This window comes from Carex rostrata, chromosome 22 (genome assembly GCF_964058835.1).
Source record: "Carex rostrata chromosome 22, lpCarRost1.2, whole genome shotgun sequence".
Lineage (NCBI taxonomy): Eukaryota > Viridiplantae > Streptophyta > Magnoliopsida > Poales > Cyperaceae > Carex > Carex rostrata.
In genome coordinates this window covers 6,915,767-6,933,328 of record NC_135939.1, presented here as the reverse complement: position 1 = coordinate 6,933,328, position 17,562 = coordinate 6,915,767, and the positions used below count along the sequence as shown (strand labels likewise).

The 17,562-nt window shown below is 32.3% G+C and overlaps 2 protein-coding genes across 2 annotated transcripts; both read right to left on the bottom strand.

The window, feature by feature from the left end:
• Positions 1 to 1,364: 1,364 nt before the first annotated feature.
• Positions 1,365 to 3,471, bottom strand: LOC144574323 (peroxidase 50-like). Its single transcript, XM_078324263.1, has 4 exons — positions 3,179 to 3,471; positions 2,725 to 2,925; positions 2,343 to 2,508; positions 1,365 to 1,941 (listed from the first exon to the last, which is right to left on the bottom strand). The coding sequence occupies exons 1-4, from the start codon at positions 3,401 to 3,403 to the stop codon at positions 1,550 to 1,552; spliced, it is 984 nt and encodes a 327-aa protein (XP_078180389.1). The 5' UTR covers positions 3,404 to 3,471; the 3' UTR covers positions 1,365 to 1,549.
• An 8,793-nt stretch (positions 3,472 to 12,264) lies between these two features.
• Positions 12,265 to 14,375, bottom strand: LOC144574324 (peroxidase 51-like). Its single transcript, XM_078324264.1, has 4 exons — positions 14,122 to 14,375; positions 13,370 to 13,570; positions 12,884 to 13,049; positions 12,265 to 12,752 (listed from the first exon to the last, which is right to left on the bottom strand). Exons 1-4 carry the CDS (start codon positions 14,335 to 14,337, stop codon positions 12,358 to 12,360), a joined length of 978 nt encoding a protein of 325 aa, XP_078180390.1. The 5' UTR covers positions 14,338 to 14,375; the 3' UTR covers positions 12,265 to 12,357.
• Positions 14,376 to 17,562: the final 3,187 nt, after the last annotated feature.

Below are 17,562 nucleotides of genomic sequence, written 5' to 3'. Positions count from 1 at the left end.
TTTTAATATTCAGAATTCAAATTGTACTTCATTGGATTAGGTAATAGTATCACGTCATGTGATATTTATGGTATCCGTTATAGCATTTGATTTTAATATAATTAAATTTTAATAATGTCATTTAATAAGCAAGCAGCGTTCCTACAACAGTTCTTTTCTGGTAAATTCGTTTATTATGATTAAGTGGTTAAGGTTCAATTTTTTTTTTAAAAAAGAACAAATCAAACTTTTCAATGTGAGAAATGATTCGGTTCAATGTGAGAAATATCTTTTTAGATAAAGATCAAACTTTTCAATTTTAAAGTCTTTTATTCAGATTTTGAACATTCAACATTTCATATGAAAAACATTGTCCTAACTACTAGTTTAAATGTTTTTTTTTTTTCTCATCTTTCCAAATATTTTCATTGTCTCAAGATAACTTGCCTAATTATGTTGCCAATTTAAGGAACTAATTGCCTACTTACTATTCAAAAGAAAATAGTGCTGTTAGGCTTTGTGGAATGATGTGTTGATGACATGAAGATATTTATAAATCATTTTAGTATGATTGAATTATTCATAGAGTTATTCTCAAATAAGAGTTTAAGTAAGAAATGTTTGTTTTTTCTTTTAAAAATGTTATCAAATTCTAGTAAAAAATAATTCATTAATAAATATGGGTTCTGAAGAAATTACTTTACATCTTGATCATTTGAGTTCAGAAAACCTCAACAACATAATATATATAACCATCCGACCAAATAAATATGAATCATTAATTCTTGAGTAATTTTCTTATTTATAGTTTGAAAATTTCAAAAGAGTTTTCAATAAAAACACTTAAAAGGACCTTTCTGTTTTTATTTTATTAACTTTCCAATTGGAATCAACAAATTGCATATTGGAAGCCGCTAGCATTTCCTTTTCTGAGTGCACCAGTTCGTTGGTTTCTGACTCAATGACAAATTCTAGTTGGAGAATCACTTCTTCATTAAATCTATTAATTTGCGCCAAGTTTGTTTTATCAGTTTGTGAATAATTCCATTACCTCATATTTAATATTCAAAGAGGAGGGATCCGATTACCACAACCATTTTTTACATTTTCAAAGTTTAAATCGACGATCCAAACCGTTCAACATGATTTTTCACAATAAAATGTGCTTGCAGATCAAATTTTACATTTTTTTTGAATTTTTTTACTATTTATTAAGATGGATACAAAATTCAATGCTCTGAATTTGACTAGTTTTTGTAATTATATCATGTTATACCAATAGTACATAGTTGAGCATTTATTGTCACCATTTAAGTTTGAATATTCCAATGATATTGTTTTTAATAATCGAACAACATTTCTTAAGCAATTTTTCTTTTAAATTAAACAAAATTAACTTATTTTCAGCCATTGATGTCAACCCTATGTTAACAGAAAAAATGCGCATAATTGGTATATTTCCGGTCATAAACCACCAAATTTACATTTTTCAATAAATTATCCCCAATAAAATCTACTTCCTCTTCCCTATCCATAGATACATTCCCTATTAAATATTTTTTTTTCTTTTTTAATTCATCACTGCACAATTCCGGCGGATGTTACCGTTAGCCCCGGTCTTCACTCCAACCCGACCCAGTTTCGTAATTGCATTCACGAAAGCTCGCTGAAAGGCAGCTGTGCTCTGGGCCCATGAGTTCACAAATGGGCGGGACCGCGTGTCAGTGAAGAGAACTTGATCAGATCTTAGAAGGCCCATCCCTTGTTGCAAGTTCTTGAAATATTGGTTGTCGAATGCCCGAGGCGTTACCGGGTCCAGACCCACTGCCAAATTTGGATTCGCATTGGCTGGACAGGCTCCCTGAAGTTGCCTTGCATATGTCGGGTTCATGGTCGGGTCAACTGTGCTGCTGATCCGGTTCGAGAATGTAGTACAATGGGCAAAGCCGATGGTGTGCGCGCCTACAAAATTATGTGGTTTTTAAGGGGTCAAGTTATAATTTATCCAATATAATTTTCAAAAGCAAGGTAATTTTTGTAAATACAATTTAGGATGCATAAATTAAATTTTTGAAATATTTCTGAAAATAGCAGGATTTTTGTTCATCACAGTAGGTTCCCTTGGGGGTCATTTTCTGAGCAATGGGACCCACCATTTCTTCTTTAGATCTAGAAAGTTGGATACCTTTTTGGGATCCAGAACCAAAAGGCAAAGGGTGGAAAAACACTTGGGCCTTGGCATGATAATTCCCCACTAATTATAGAATGAGCAAAGCATATCACTTTCACAAGAAATTATTACCATTTCTTCTTCACTGTTTATTAAAATGCAACAGTAATTAGTAACATGATGGAGGTCTAACCAGAAAGGGCAATCATGTCAGACATTGAGAGCCCATTCACAGCAAAGAGGTTGGTGAGTTGATCCAAGCTTGAGTCAGGTCCCGGCAACCTCCCGTTCACATCACTGGCACTCGATCTCAGCCCATCAAGCCGACCCAGCTCAACCGCGTAGGATGGCCCACCAGCCTGTTAGTTTTGATCCAAAAAAATATGGTTATTAAATTAACAAAAATTGACATGCTAGTGTTGGGCATGCAAATACAAAATAATGACAAGTTACTTTCAAAATTTCAAATTAACACTGTTGAATTAGGCAATCATCATGTCTCTTCTCTGCTGACACTGTACTAGTACCATACCAGTACAGTACCAGCTCATGGCATTTTGTCAGACTAAACATACCAGTGCTATGACGTCACGCGTAGCCATTGTCAGTATATCTGCACATGACACCCTATTGGTACATTGTGGTACTGCATCCACCGCCGCCTTAGCTCTAATCACCGTATCAAACCCATCTCCGGCAAGTGATAAATTGATTGAATGGTCTTTCTCAGCCGTGTTATTCCCAGATGACGCGACAATTACTGATGCATCACAACCCTGCAATGTATTTTTCAATTAATACAAAATAAAAATAATTGAAAAGTAAAAGAAAAAAACTGACACAATACAATTTTTGGCAGTTTATCATCCAAGGAAATTATATATTTAACTTTTACACATGTATGCAACCGTATGCTATTTTTTTTTAAAAGTTCAAATCTATAAAAAGCAAGTAAATATACACAAACTCATATTTTGCAATATTTTTAAAAAAGTAACACAAGTTACAAGGACCAAAATGCAAAAGTACCTGGACAAAGCAGTCATGGAAGAAAAGGCGTATGGTGGCACCAACAGTAATTGCAGTCTCTGAAAATTTCTTTGTTACAGCTGCTCTAACAATACTTTCTACATTGGGACATGTATTGGAATAGTGATTCTGTGTCAATTGAGAATAGGCCAATTGGGAGAATAAGCATAAGCAAAGTGTAATGGGGAAAAGCAAGAAAATCCCTTGAAGTTGCCTCATCTGCATATAGATAGAGCAGGAGAGAGAGAGAGAGAGAGAGAGGTGGTAATGAGGTACGCGTTGGGAATGATTTAGGTTGTATGGAGTTAAAGAGCGGAGGTGAGGTTTATAATGGAACATTCTGGATTCTCTACATCCATTCTTATTTACCAAAAGCGTGTACCAAGTCATTTAACATTTAGATCCACAGTGACAATGAGTTATTCTCATTTATAATGGAAAATTCATGATTCAGGAATAATTCGGAAATTTCGGAAAATCTTAGGAAAATCTCAGGAGTAATTCGTAAAATTCGGAAAAAATTTATAAAATTCGTGAATTATTAGGTTTCAATTCGGTCAACCAAATAATTCGGCATCACCAAAAAAATGAATTATTCAGATTTAATTCGTGAATCTTGTGACTATAGTACTATGATTACCAATTATTTACCAGTACCGCTACATAGGGGTGGCAACGAACCGAACCGAACCGAACTTACCTTAGGTTTGGGTTTGGCTTGAATTAATTTCGAACCGAACCTGGTTTGATTCGTTTCGAACCGAACCCATTTCGAATCGAATTAATTGCGAACTACACATTTTTCGAATCGAACCCGAATCGAACCACGAACTAAATTATTTTTTAGCAGCCCTAGTTATACCAGTAGTTTATACATTAATTTTTTCTCGCGAGACAAAATTCACATGGCTTCCTTTTACCGATATGAACAATGAAATGAGTGTTTTTAAGTTGAAAAATTATTCATGAAACAATACATTAGAGACGGCTTTCCTGGTATGAACTATGAGAGACGACCGAAGAGAGAGGAGAGACAGTCATCTAGGCCGAAGAGAGGAGTGACAGCCGGAGAGACAGCTAATCGCCGAGAGTGTCGACTAGATTTTAGAGCTAGAGGGAGAGTGAGTTAGGGAGAGGTGGAGAGAGAACTAGGTTAGATTTGAGAGTGAGGGAGTGTCGGCTAAGTTAAATTATGACACTCTATCTTGGATTTTAATTTCATCAGGTAAATGGATGGCTGGTGATTTTATGAGATTCGAACCACAAAAAAATCACGAACCTATTTCAATCGAACCAGGCTAGGTTTGAGTTTGGTTTGAATTAATTCCGAACCGAACCTGGTTTGGTTCGTTTCAATTCGAACCTATTTCGAATCGAATTAAATTCGAATCAAACCCGAATCAAACCCGAATCAAATCACGAACCTCGAATTTTTTTGCCAGCCCTACCGCTACATATGGACTGCATGTAGTATTGTATCTGTGGATCCAGAGGCAAATAATCTCCATAAGCTCTATATTAAACATTGTCTGATATGCTTGTCATAACCTCATTATAAACTAAGCAATATTTTTCATTAAATCCTTAGTAACAAACTATCTAGATTATTGAGAGATTGTTTTTTTTTTTTTTTTAATCTAATCCTCAGTTTTCTTGTAAATCTAATTATTACAGTTAGACACTTGCATGGTTATCAGACACACTATAAGCTACAGAATTTCATTGCTTGCACTTACAACAACATTTAAACACTGGCATAAAGTGACAAATAAATTATTTGGATTCAATTCGGCAAGGTTAAAATTTTGTGATTCGAGAATAATTCGGGTATAATTCAAGAATGATTCGGTACTACAAGGAAAAAAATAATAAATAAATAATATTATTTTCGCATTTATTCACGATAAAACATATCATACGTTTTTTCGCGTTTTCTTCCGTGTGTGCAGTTTGTAAACGTAAAAAAAAAAGTTTAATTTGTGAATTAAACGCAAATCATGTAGCTAGTTGGCATCCCTTTCAGAATTTAGTGCCACTTGAGAAGTAACCTAAGGATTATGTAGCTAGTTGGCATCCTTTTCAGTGAGTACAGTAATGCCTTCCGCATTTATAGATGTTATCTTCTAGTCTGCTTTTACATTCGTGCCGATGAGCTGGCGCAAAATAAAGACCGTTGGATAAGATCACTAAGGATGAGTCCGCATTGTCTAGCCGTCTGATTTTAAACATAGTCAATCCAGCTACAGCTTATAATTCAGAGGTCCTTTAATATTAGTGTGGATCTAGTCAGCACGGATTTTAAAGCAGATCAGACGGTCCATATTTATTAACTCAAAAGATTCTTTTTTGAGTTAATGCAGAGGATAAGAATTCACTAAGGATATGGTGGATGGCATGGGGGAGAGGAGAGAATGCGAGTCCTATATATTGCGCCATTTTATAAGGCGATAAAATGTGCATCTTTCGTTTTCAAATAAAAAATGGGACCACATGGCATGCTACTTAATTATATTGTACCAAATTATAAATGATGTTCTTCTTCTCATGATCACTTAAGGAGTATTGTTTGATTAAAATCTGATTTCAAGTCATGTCTCAGTTAATGAAATTATAAATTCTCCGACAGAGGTCTTTTCACTTCAAAAACCCACCGAATTTGGTTGAATTTGGACCGAAATTTTTATTTATACCATATTTCCAAATACATCCAAGCCGCTAAGCCAATTCGCGGTCCCAAAAACCGAGTGGCGCCAAATGGTCCTGCAGAACCCAACAACACAAAAAAAAAAAAAAACTCAAAATTTGATCAGATTCATTTGATTTTATAATAATTGTTTAATAATTTTCAGAAATAGAAGAAATAATTAATAATTTAAATATGTTAGAAAAAATTAAATAAAATAGATAAAATATCTTATAATTTAGATGTACTAGAAGAACTCTGAAACATTTTTCAGGCAGGATTTTTTCCGGTTGTAAAAAAAAAATTATTTATTGGTGTGTTACTGAAAAAAATAAAAATACTTTGATCTGAATAATTGATTCCGTTTCAAAATTCACTTCTAGTAAATATATAAATTATTGTGATCCTTCTATTTATGAAAATTATTTAACAAATAATATTAAATCAACTGAATCTGATCAAAGTTTGAGTTTTTTGTTTTTGTGTTGTCAGGGTCCATAGGGCTATTTGGCGACCTCTCTTTTTTAAGGCTGCAGATTGACTTAGACAACTTAGATAGTTTTGGAAATCGCAAAATCAGAGTGTGTTATTTTCCTCTTGTTATTTTTCTACAAATCAAATATCTCAATGAGAACTAAATTATAAAGAAAGATTAATAAAAGAAGAGGAGGTTCGATTGTCTCCATCGTATCTTTGTTTATAATTTCCAATAATAAAAATGTTAAAATTATTAGATGTGATCGATATAAATTATTTTGTCTACATGCATATAAAGTTTTTTTTTGTTTTGTTTTGTTTTTATATTAATAAGTTTGAATAATTAACATCCAGAAATAATTCATATCGATGTATTTTACAATCTCTTAATAACAATAAAAATAAATTTAAAATGTTATAATTTTCACATGGAAAAAATAATATAGATCATATTTAACGGTTTTATATTGACATTTAAATTCCAAATTTTAAATTATTAAAAATTTAAACATGTTATAATAGGAGCACAAAAAATGAGAATGTGGGAGACATAATAGAGACACCAATAATATACATTTGTAGTATTTTTCAAAATCATTATGCTATTATTATATATCAAACAATCCCATTGTACAATCAACAAATTACCCGGTGGCATCTTTCATTACAATTTAGAAAGTGAGTAAACTAGATTAATGGGACACACACCACAAACTACAAAATCAAATAATCATATTACTAAAAATCAAAGATTTAAATAGCGTTTATTGTGTTATTGCAAACAGCTGAAATAGCGCCAATAGCACTATAGCTTGTAGGGTCCGAAAACACTATAGCATGCACTCTATTTAGAACTCTGAAAATATGTATTCGATTAAAAAAATATTTTCTGAAAAAAAAGAGAAAAAAGCTACTTGAAAGTTACAACTTTTCTAAAAGGCATGTGGTGATTTGGTGAGAGCAAAAATGATTTTCCTATCAGAAGACTAGCCTCCTGATTGGGAAGAATGGAGGTCAAGAAATCCAGCTGGATGGCATATTGGCATGCTGTTTTGCAGAGAAACGACCAATATTTGGTGAGATTAGTAACATGCAATGTATGATTTATCAATTATTATTATTTTATATTTTGTTTGAAAGGGCTTGGCAATTGGCATGGCAGCGGCTGCTAATTAAGAGTGTATCCATTATCATGTGTGCTGTGCTCCAAGGCTCCAACTCAGACCAGTCAATTAACCTTGGTCTCTTTTGCAAGGTTAGCTCCAAAATGAGAGCTGGAATTGAAAATTATTAATTAGAGGAGGAGAAGGAGATAACATCTTGACGTGCACTCTTGGTTTTCTTTTGGTTTGGTTAATTTACAACTTAATTTAGATAGTGTGGTTCTCGCTTCACGTCCAAGTCCAGTTCGTAATATATTAGTGGTAATTAATTGGAGAAGTCGTTGGATTTGGATCAAATAGCCTTTGATGATTTTTATCTTCCATAGCTTGTCTGTATTTTATCTGCATTTTAAATATGTCTATATTTTTTTAAAAAGTGTTTATACATTATGTTTCAAGGTGTTATCGGATTGGGTAGAATCCGGATATATACTATTATATTTAGACTTGTATCCTTAAAAGCCTTCAGGTTCAAATTTCAATCCATATATATACTTATTAGTTTCAAATCGGATAAGATTCGGTCTGGATACTGCATCTAATATATTTGACAGAAAAAAAACTTGGAAAACAAATCTCGGTTAGTCGGTTACCAAATACACTTACACACCCATGCACATACCACATTTTTTGTATAATTGTATAATACTATATTCCTTAGTGTTACCTTTTTCATTTTATGGGGACAATTTTGTCCTCATCATAACTGCTGCTTAAGGAGCGTATATTTTTGAATAGGTTTATTGAAACCACGCAAATTTATATTAACACAATATCTTTAAAAAAAATTAATATATAGATAATTTTAACTTTCTTTAAATATATTTTTAATTATCATATTTTTTTTCATAATGTAATTAATACAGTGACTATTTATTAATTATTTGATTTTCATAATTGTTAGATATTTTTTTCCTTTTTCATTTTATTTTACATTGAGGTATTTCTTTTCGGTATTTTTTTTTCTCATAAAAATATACATAGCTATAAAATTTACACAAAAACACATCAATTCAATTAAAATTTCAAGAACCGAATCATCAAGTTCCACTCAAAGCCAGATTAAGTTAAGGTATGCATTTAATGTTTTCTTTTTGTAACTTTTTTTTATATGTAATTAATTGAACTCAAATATCTTGCTTAATTTTATAATTTTTTCCTCTTAATTTTGATACTTATAATTTATACATCTATTTTAATTAAAATTGTTTGGAATATTTTATCAGTTTAAGTCTAATGCAAACAATTTATTAATTTTAGCATGATTGATGTAATTTTTATTGTAATTTTTTGTTGTAATTTTGATTTATTATTTTAATCATAATTTAAATGTCAAAATTAATCATGATAATTGACATTCGATATGTTTTATATAAGTAATCATGTCATTTTTTTAGTAATGTTTGCGCAAAAAAATATATAATGTTAATTGAAAAATATAACATACTTTAAAATAAATCGATATACAATGATAATAGATTATAAAAATATAATAAATTCATTCACTGTTGTAATTTCTTTAAAAATCTCAAAGATTCAATAAAAATAAATAATGAATACTTATTATGTGTATCTAACTTTTAAGGAAAGAAAACATATAATAATAACGTACTTCATCTATTATTATATGATTTCTTTCATTAAAAGTAATAAGTAATGCCTTGAGAAAAATGCAAGAAATCATATAACATCCTTCATCAAAAAGAAATCATATAATAAATAATGAATACTTAATTACTTATTATGTGTATCTAACTTTTAAGGAAAGAAATCATAAAATAACATACTTTATAAAACATAACTTTTAAGAAAAGAAGTTATGTGGTAATATATGAGAGAGAATTAATTTTTAAAGAAAACTCTTAATAAAGATTAAAATTGTCTATATAATAAAATATTTTTATAATATTGTGTTAATAAAAAAATATTAGTAATTTTAATATCGTCAACCATATTTTCCTTTTAACTTTTTAATCATCTCTCTTTCCTCGACCACATAGAACTCAAGACATGAAGTAAAATACTTCCTCCCTACTCTGCCGCAAAAAAACATTTTGTCTCAACACCCTTTTTTTCTAAAATTCGTCCATCTAATGTTTTTATTTATTTATTTACTACTTGTTCAATATTAATTTTAATTATTTACACTAAAATGTGTGCAATATTAGATGAGAAGAAAAATGTAAATAAGGGTATTTAGGTTTTTACATGCTACAATATATATTTTATTTGTACTACTAAAAGTCTTTATTTCTAATCCTAGTGTTAACAAAAATGTGTTTTTTTAGCAAAAATTATTGTTTTAATCCGCATCCTCCTAAGAGGGCTGCTGAACACCAAATTGAGATTTTTTTTTAATAGAATTAATTTTAATTATTTTAACAAAACAAGCACTATTAATTTGATTTTTATAAAAAATAGTTCCACCGAAATCGGTGGAGGGAGGAATAAAATGGCCAACGTAGATGCTTTAGAATAAAATTTAAATTATTTCTCCACCGATCCAGGCTTTTTATAAAAACCAAATTAATAATGCTTGTTATGTTGAAATAATTAAAATCTATTCTATTTTTTTTTTAAAAAGTCCAAATTGGTCATGTTTCGCTTCTGTTTTTACAATAAATCCTTAAACAGTTGGGTGAACTTACAAAAGAAGCATGTATATGTTGTTTGCCAATAATCTCCAGCCCTAACTAAAACAGATGACCTTGTCAGGCCTTGGCCACATATGCGGAACCGGATTTCCTGCCTCCCGGAGTGCAGGAAATTCCTGTCCCCAGAGTCACTGCGGGGTGGAACCGGCTACTATTAAAGGGTTTAATTACTGTTACTGTTTTTAAATTTGAGTCCACCCACAGTGACTCTGGGAACAGGAATTTCCTGCCCCGAGGGTGGCAGACGATTCGGTCTCCACATATGCCTTAAAAAGTACCTAAATTGATTTGGTCTTTTCTCTTTCAATACTGAACAGTAAATCGTCACAAAATAAAAATTCAAAACTCTGTGAGATTTCTGACAAAACCACCATGAAATTCAAAACTTTGTGTTTAGAGCTGTAAAAGAGTCAAATTTTAGCGAATTATCTCCAGCTTGTGCTCAACTCATTTAATTAATGAGCAAGTCAATTCGAGTTGAGGTGGTAATAACAAGCTGTACAATCAATTCGAGTTCAATTCATTACCAATTCGAGTTGGCTCACAACTTATTTGTTACTCATTAGATCAGTCAATTTCTTTAGTTATACTAGTAAAAATTTATTTAAACACAAATAATTCAAACATAATTAATAAGATAACTAACAAAACAAATAATCCAAACAAAATTTAGGAGTCATTAGAAAGGACATGTGATTTATTGTGACGAATTTTGTGTAACTCGAGTTGTTAACGAGCGAGTCAGCCAACTTGAATTGAAACTGACTCGAGTTATAAATGAGCGAATTAAAGACAACAGTTAACAAGTGAATTACAAACGAGTTATAAATTTGAGTGATTTTGTACGGTCGCAGTGCATGTGCTCCTCCAAGCCTTCAATGTCCACAAATTATTACTCTATATTTATTTGAAGGACGTGTATCAAAATTATTATTTAATTATTACCTAGTACGAGTAGGTTCCAAAATATCATGTACAAGCGTTCCTCTCCGATGAAATTTTAATTAAAAATTGGATATCAACAATTCGTTGAAGTGTCAAATTATGAGATGACGGTTGGAAAGAGGCGAGATTAATATAGCATTCAATTAAGGGGGTGAGCATAGGAAACACTTCTTCTCAGTTGAGTACACACGTAACTATAAATTAATTAATTTAGCATGTTATTCTTTATTTGCCTTCATCAATAAATTAACTTTGAATGTTTTTTGCATGAATATTTATTTCTAGGAAGACAAAATAAATGTGAGACATCATACAGACTTCAATTTAGTTACTGTCAGGTGATTTGAACTTGTTTTGTTCAAACTTTTTTGCTCTTTCAGTATGTTAATGTATTTAACGATGGATATTTTATATCAAATATGAGAGGTCCACGCTGGATTACAATTTACATTTTCTAAGTTTAAATAGTTCGATCCAAATCATTCAACGTGATGGATATATTAAAATGTGCTTTTAGGTCTAATTTTATTTTTTTTTTGAATTTTTTTTTCTATTTATTAAGATGGGTACAAAAATTCAATGGTCTGAAAACAACGATTTTGTAAAATACTTAATAAATAGTAAAAATATTTTAAAAAATGTAAAATTTGATCTGCAAGCACATTTTAATATATCCATTATGTTAAACGATTTGGATCGGCTGTTTGAATTTTGAAACTTTGAAAATATAAGGTGTAATTGTATGTCACAAAAAACAGTGTAACGTGTAATTGAGTCTAAAAACAACAATTTTGTAAAATACTTAATAAATATAAAAAAAATTTAAAAATGTTAAATTTGATATGCAAGCATATTTTAATATATCCATCATGTTAAACGTTTTGAATCGATTGTTTGGATTTTGAAAATTTTAAAAATATATGTAATTGGACGTTACAAAAAGTTGTGTAAGTGGATCCCTCCTCATTAAAACTTCTACTATATATGTGAGTCACAGGGGGTTTAGGAGCCTTAGAGAAAGCAGTGGTTTCTGACTCAGAAAAGTAAGATCAATGCATCCTGCTAAATTTTTTATATTATTTGCAGATGAAAGAAAAATAGGCAAAATATATTATTACACTTGTTTAACTATAGGTGCAATTATTACAGTTAGACATGCACTAAGAACACCAACAAAATAACGCAACTACAATTTTGCATAAAATAACAGTTGAAAACAATCCACACTATTTAGTATTTACATACAAACTCAAACAACTAATTGAAAGCCAAGCAATCTTTGCGGATGTTACCCGCCAACCCGGTCTTGACGCCGACCCGTCCCAAGTTCGTAATGGCAGCGACGAACGCCTGTTCAAATGATGTAGAGCTGTCGACCCACAGGTTCACAAGTGGCTGAGACCGGGTGTCAGAATAAAGAATCTGATCTGAAGAGAACAAACCCATCCCGTTTTGAAGGTTCTTGAAATATTGGTTATCAAAGACACCGGGTGTCACCGGGTCTAGAAACACGGCATTGTTTACATTGGAGTTTTGGGGGCATGAGGCTGCTAGTTTGGCAGCATAACCCGGATTGAGAGTTGGATCCATTGTGCTTCCGTAGAGGCGGTCCTGGAATTTGTCACAGTGACCCAGGCCGATCGTGTGGCATGCTGTAATGGAAAAAAAAAAAATGCCTTGAGAAGAAATTCAAAATTCAAATTTCACCTTCAGTGACAGATACTAGATTTCAGCATTTTGTATAGATCCTGATCAGAAGAAATAAATGGCATGTGTTACGTACCAGAGAGAGCAATCATATCGGCCTGAGAGAGCCCATTTGAAGCGAATATGCCTGTCAGTTTATCCAAATCAAAATCCGGTGTTGGTAACTTGCCGTCAACATTGTTAGAGCTCGATACCAAGCCATCCAACCTGCCCAACTCAACTGCGTATGATGGACCGCCCGCCTTTTGTTTTGTAAGGAAAAAGTAAGAGAATGAATGAGCAATGGCACCATGTTATACATAGTATATGGAATGTTCAACATTTATATAGATATTAATACCATCAGGTTCTGCTCTGAACCTTTTCAATGAGGAGACGAGCAAACTTTGGTAGCACCGACAAAGAATTTTTTTCTTTGTTTAATTAGTGTTATCTATTAATTGTTTTAGTTAAGTTTAATTGAATAACACGCGCAGGTAGCATTCTTATAGTTGCACTGTTCTTCAAGTTAATTAAAAAAAAATGAAGTTCAGAAATTGATCTAGAGTATTAACATACATACCAGAGCAATCAAATCCCGAGCAGCCATGACTAGGATATCGGCACAGGATACCTTATTTGCGCATGCTGGTACTGAATCAACTGCTGCTTTGGCCTTAACAATTGTGTCAAATCCGTCAGGGTTCAGGGAAAGATTGAGGTCATTGTCTCTCTCGGCCTTGTTGGTTGGGGTTGATGAAATCAATACTGAAGCATCACAACCCTAAGTTTTATGGTAGAAATGTTGATACATCGATCAGACAATTTTTAAAGCTATTTTATTTTATGTTAAGCTTACTGTGCAACAGTGCAAACAAAAAATGTTAAACTGGCATATCAAATCAGAAGAAGTATTTTACAAAATGTTAATGAAGTAAAATCAAGACAATTATTGAGATGAAAAAAAATATATATATATATCCAGAATTTCTGTGCACGTAATTGATTAGCAGTTATATAATTTCATAGTATTAACTCTGCCTGTGTAGTTCTACACAACTTGTCCCAAGCCAAAAAAAAGGAGGAGAGTTAATGATAGATTTGACAAGCCAGCGGTAAAAAAACAACATCTCTTCATGGAAATGAAATCCTCACGAATTGGGACAGGAGTAGTACTAGGATGGGTGACCTACTGGGAAGTCCCTCTGTTGCTGATTTTAGTTGGATTTCATTTCTAGCTTACTCCAACTTGTTTGGGAATAAATAAAGGCTTTGAAGAAAAAGAAGATAATTTCATAGTATTTAATTGTACACTTAAGCCTAGAGAAAACTTACTTGAACAAAGCAATCATGGAACATGAGGCGAACGACACCACCGACAGCACTAAAGGTCTCTTGGAATTTCTTTGTCACAGCGCCTCTTACAATTGTCTCAACTTGGGGACAAGTAGCACTATAGTAATTTGTTGACAGCTGAGCTGAGCCCAACTGAGCCAACAATGAAATCTGTAAAATGACTAAAAACCAGTGCTTTGCTGAATTCTTAGCCATCAGAAAGATGCAGATGCTTCTTTTTTTTGCATATATTGTTGTGTGTATGGGAGTGTATATATATACAAGTAAACATAAGTTGACCTCTGATTTGATGGAGATATGATGTAATCAGCTTTTGTATAATAATGGAAGTTGAATGAGTTAATTTTCAAATTTTAAACCAGGTCTTCTTTGTTATCTCCATCAGCACACGCCACATGGCGTGACGTGATGATACCTAACAAGAAATTCACAGACTTAGATTATTTTCTCCCCACCTGGATTTCAGTTCATGTGTATTTAAACATGCTATAGTTGAGACCTAGATGGTACTTGATCGAGTTGCTGTTTCGAATTCTGGTACCATGCTATAGTTAACAGCAGCACAACACAGTAAGTTGTGCAATTTCCAGTTAATAGGGTTGTTCCTGATTATATGCAATCTGATCAGAGCTTATATACTGGTATTACCCGGCCTGACCGGCTGACCCACATTCCCCCCCCCCCCCCCCCCCCCCCCCCCCCCCCCCCCCCAAAAAAAAAAAAATATAAAGATTGGAAGATAATTAATTATATATAAAAAAAAAACCTTGTAATCATGGTGCATATAATATTTAAGGAGGGAAAGGAAAAAGATAGTAAAGAAGAGGATAAATAAGGATATTTTTCTTTTTTTTTTTTTTTTTTATGGTCAAGATTCGTGTGTTTTCGTGTATGTAAATTAAATAGTAATTTATTGTTGGTAATGAAGAAAAGAAAAGAAGACATTCTGGTTCATTTTTTATTAAGATGCGTCTGTTCCTTGTATTCTGACACTGAACAGGTATTATGGCTTTCCAGAATGCTTTTGGGGCATATATATTATCGTTCATTTCTTATTAAAATGTTAATAATAGAGGGAGGATTGAGCCGTTCCTGTTATATTATTTAAATCCTTCATGTTAGATCAATCAATTATATTATTCATATTTGTACTCAGGTAATAATAATTTTGTCAAGAATTAATATACAATTTCTCCCAACTTCCAATAGAAAGTAAAATATTTCAATGCATTTCACAAATATTAAATATATACGAAAAAATTGGCTATTGAGAATCAGCTTTTGATTCTGTGATTAAAATTTATATAAAAGGTAGCAGTAGTATTTGACTAAAAAAAAAAAAAAAAAGGTCCTTGTCTCGAGCGGAATTAACATCCTCTCAGGTTACCGGACTGAGTACAATTGAATTGGACGGTCCAAAATTGTTCTTTTTAATTTGGCACGAATTTCAAAGCACAAATAATACTGCCCATGCGCCATCCCGAGAAAGAATCGGCTGAGAGTAAATCTGGGCCGTCCGTTTCAATTGTGTTGAATAAGGTACCTGGGAGGATACGGATCCGTCTGGAGCGAGTGTGAGAAGGAGACTCGTTATTGTGTTCTTTCTGAAAGGTCGGCTTGTCATCCGACGATTGAGCGACGGAGCCCAACCAATGGGATTAATGGGACGGTCCAGATTAATTCAATCCCTCCATAGATATGTTGTCGCTCGTCAGGCATCCATTAAGTCTGGGCTAAATAGAAAAAAGATACCAGTCCGCAGCTTTTTCCAAGAATCAATGAAAAAAGGAATAATTTCTTTATTCAAATTTCAAGGATTAAAGATCGTACCAGTGACATATATCATATATGATAATCGAGACCAAAAATTACACCGGAAAATAATCCTCTAAAGTAACTCAATTTTTTAGTTTGTCCAAAACCGAGCCAGACAGAAAAACACAGACCTCATTGTCATTGAAATTTACGGGGGCAGCTTTAACAGGAACGGACAGTTTTAAAATTCGTATTAATTTATAACGGAGTACGGACAGTCTGAATTTGAACTCAATTTTTGAGCTACTCGAGATGACCTGAATGCATTTCACCCCGGTGTCCGGCTTGTCTCGTCTGTACCATCCGGCTCGAAGGGTCAGGGTCAGGTAGGATCAGAGTCTAGATGGTTATGTATTCACGGGAGCCGTTCGGCAACAAGAGATTAAGAGTGAAGGAAAGGATTAAAAACTTAAGGAGCGCTTAATCCGTGAATGAAAGTTAAGGTAGTTAAAGGAATGGATAGAGGTGTCTTAAAGCCCGGACAAAAAGCTAAGGTAGCTAAGGAACCAATGTTCAGTATAATTAAGCAGCTAAAAAAGCTAAAGGAAATTGAGTAAGCCTAATCTCTTGTTGTTGAACGGCTCACCTGATGTTCGGCCATATTGCATGTTGTTATGTATAATTTTTTTGAAATATTTTATATACTTCTTACACAATTATTATGTATATTTTTCTAAGGGAGTATTATATAAATTATGGATTAAACATTTGTGTTTATTCACTGATTACTTTTAATAATTTGTTAATATATATTTATTTTTAAGCAATCACATACAATTTTATACATACATGTTCATATTCTACTTAAATTGCAAAATGCAATTAAAAATATTAAAAACTTCAAATCTAATATATAAAATTAATTAACACCCAGTTAACTTGGATGCATCCTTGACTTGTCAGAAAAAATCCGGATAAAATCATCATTAAAATCATAGTATTATTTCACGTCACAAGCAGTTAGATAGGAACTAGGGTGTTCCTATGTTCATCAAACCTCTTTGTAAACTCAACTTTAAAATCTATCGAATTGGTTTCAAACGATAAATTCAATTGTTAAAATTTTTTTATTATATGAGTGACGCGTATGAAAATTTTAAAATTTTAAATTAATTTAGTATAAAGTCAAGTGGTCAAAATTAGAAGGTTTATAAATTAAATTTAATGCATTCAATTTTTGGTCGGCTTTTGACCACTTGACTATATACAAAATTAATTAAAATTTTAAAAAAATTCACATGTAGACGCATCACTCGTAAGGTAGAAGGATTCCAACAATTTGAATTCGTCATTTAAACTCAATCTGATAGATTTTAGAGTCAAGTTCACAAAGAGACTTGGTGAACTTAAAAACACCCTAGTTCTTCTCCAATAATTCATCAAAACAATATATGGTATTATTTCATGAACTTAGTTAATAAAGAAATTGAAGTGTAGCAGATAATCGGTCGGCATCAAACAAATATATTCTATATTATGTGAGATATGAAAGAAGATCCAAGGTTCATTGAATTTGATTGATTATAAATTAGTCAAAGCTTTGATGGATTCATGATAGAACACTTCAACCAAAAAGTCTCCAGGATCGCCATTAATTCATGGAAG

Coding starts and splice junctions, on each gene's coding strand:
- LOC144574323 (XM_078324263.1), bottom strand. CDS start 3,403: ATGCAGATGAGGCAACTTCAAGGGATTTTCTTGCTTTTCCCCATTACA. Junction 2,926..3,178: donor TCCATGACTGCTTTGTCCAG/GTACTTTTGCAT, acceptor AATACATTGCAG/GGTTGTGATGCATCAGTAAT. Junction 1,942..2,342: donor TGACATGATTGCCCTTTCTG/GTTAGACCTCCA, acceptor ATAATTTTGTAG/GCGCGCACACCATCGGCTTT.
- LOC144574324 (XM_078324264.1), bottom strand. CDS start 14,337: ATGGCTAAGAATTCAGCAAAGCACTGGTTTTTAGTCATTTTACAGATT. Junction 13,050..13,369: donor CTCGGGATTTGATTGCTCTG/GTATGTATGTTA, acceptor ACAAAACAAAAG/GCGGGCGGTCCATCATACGC. Junction 12,753..12,883: donor CGATATGATTGCTCTCTCTG/GTACGTAACACA, acceptor TTTCCATTACAG/CATGCCACACGATCGGCCTG.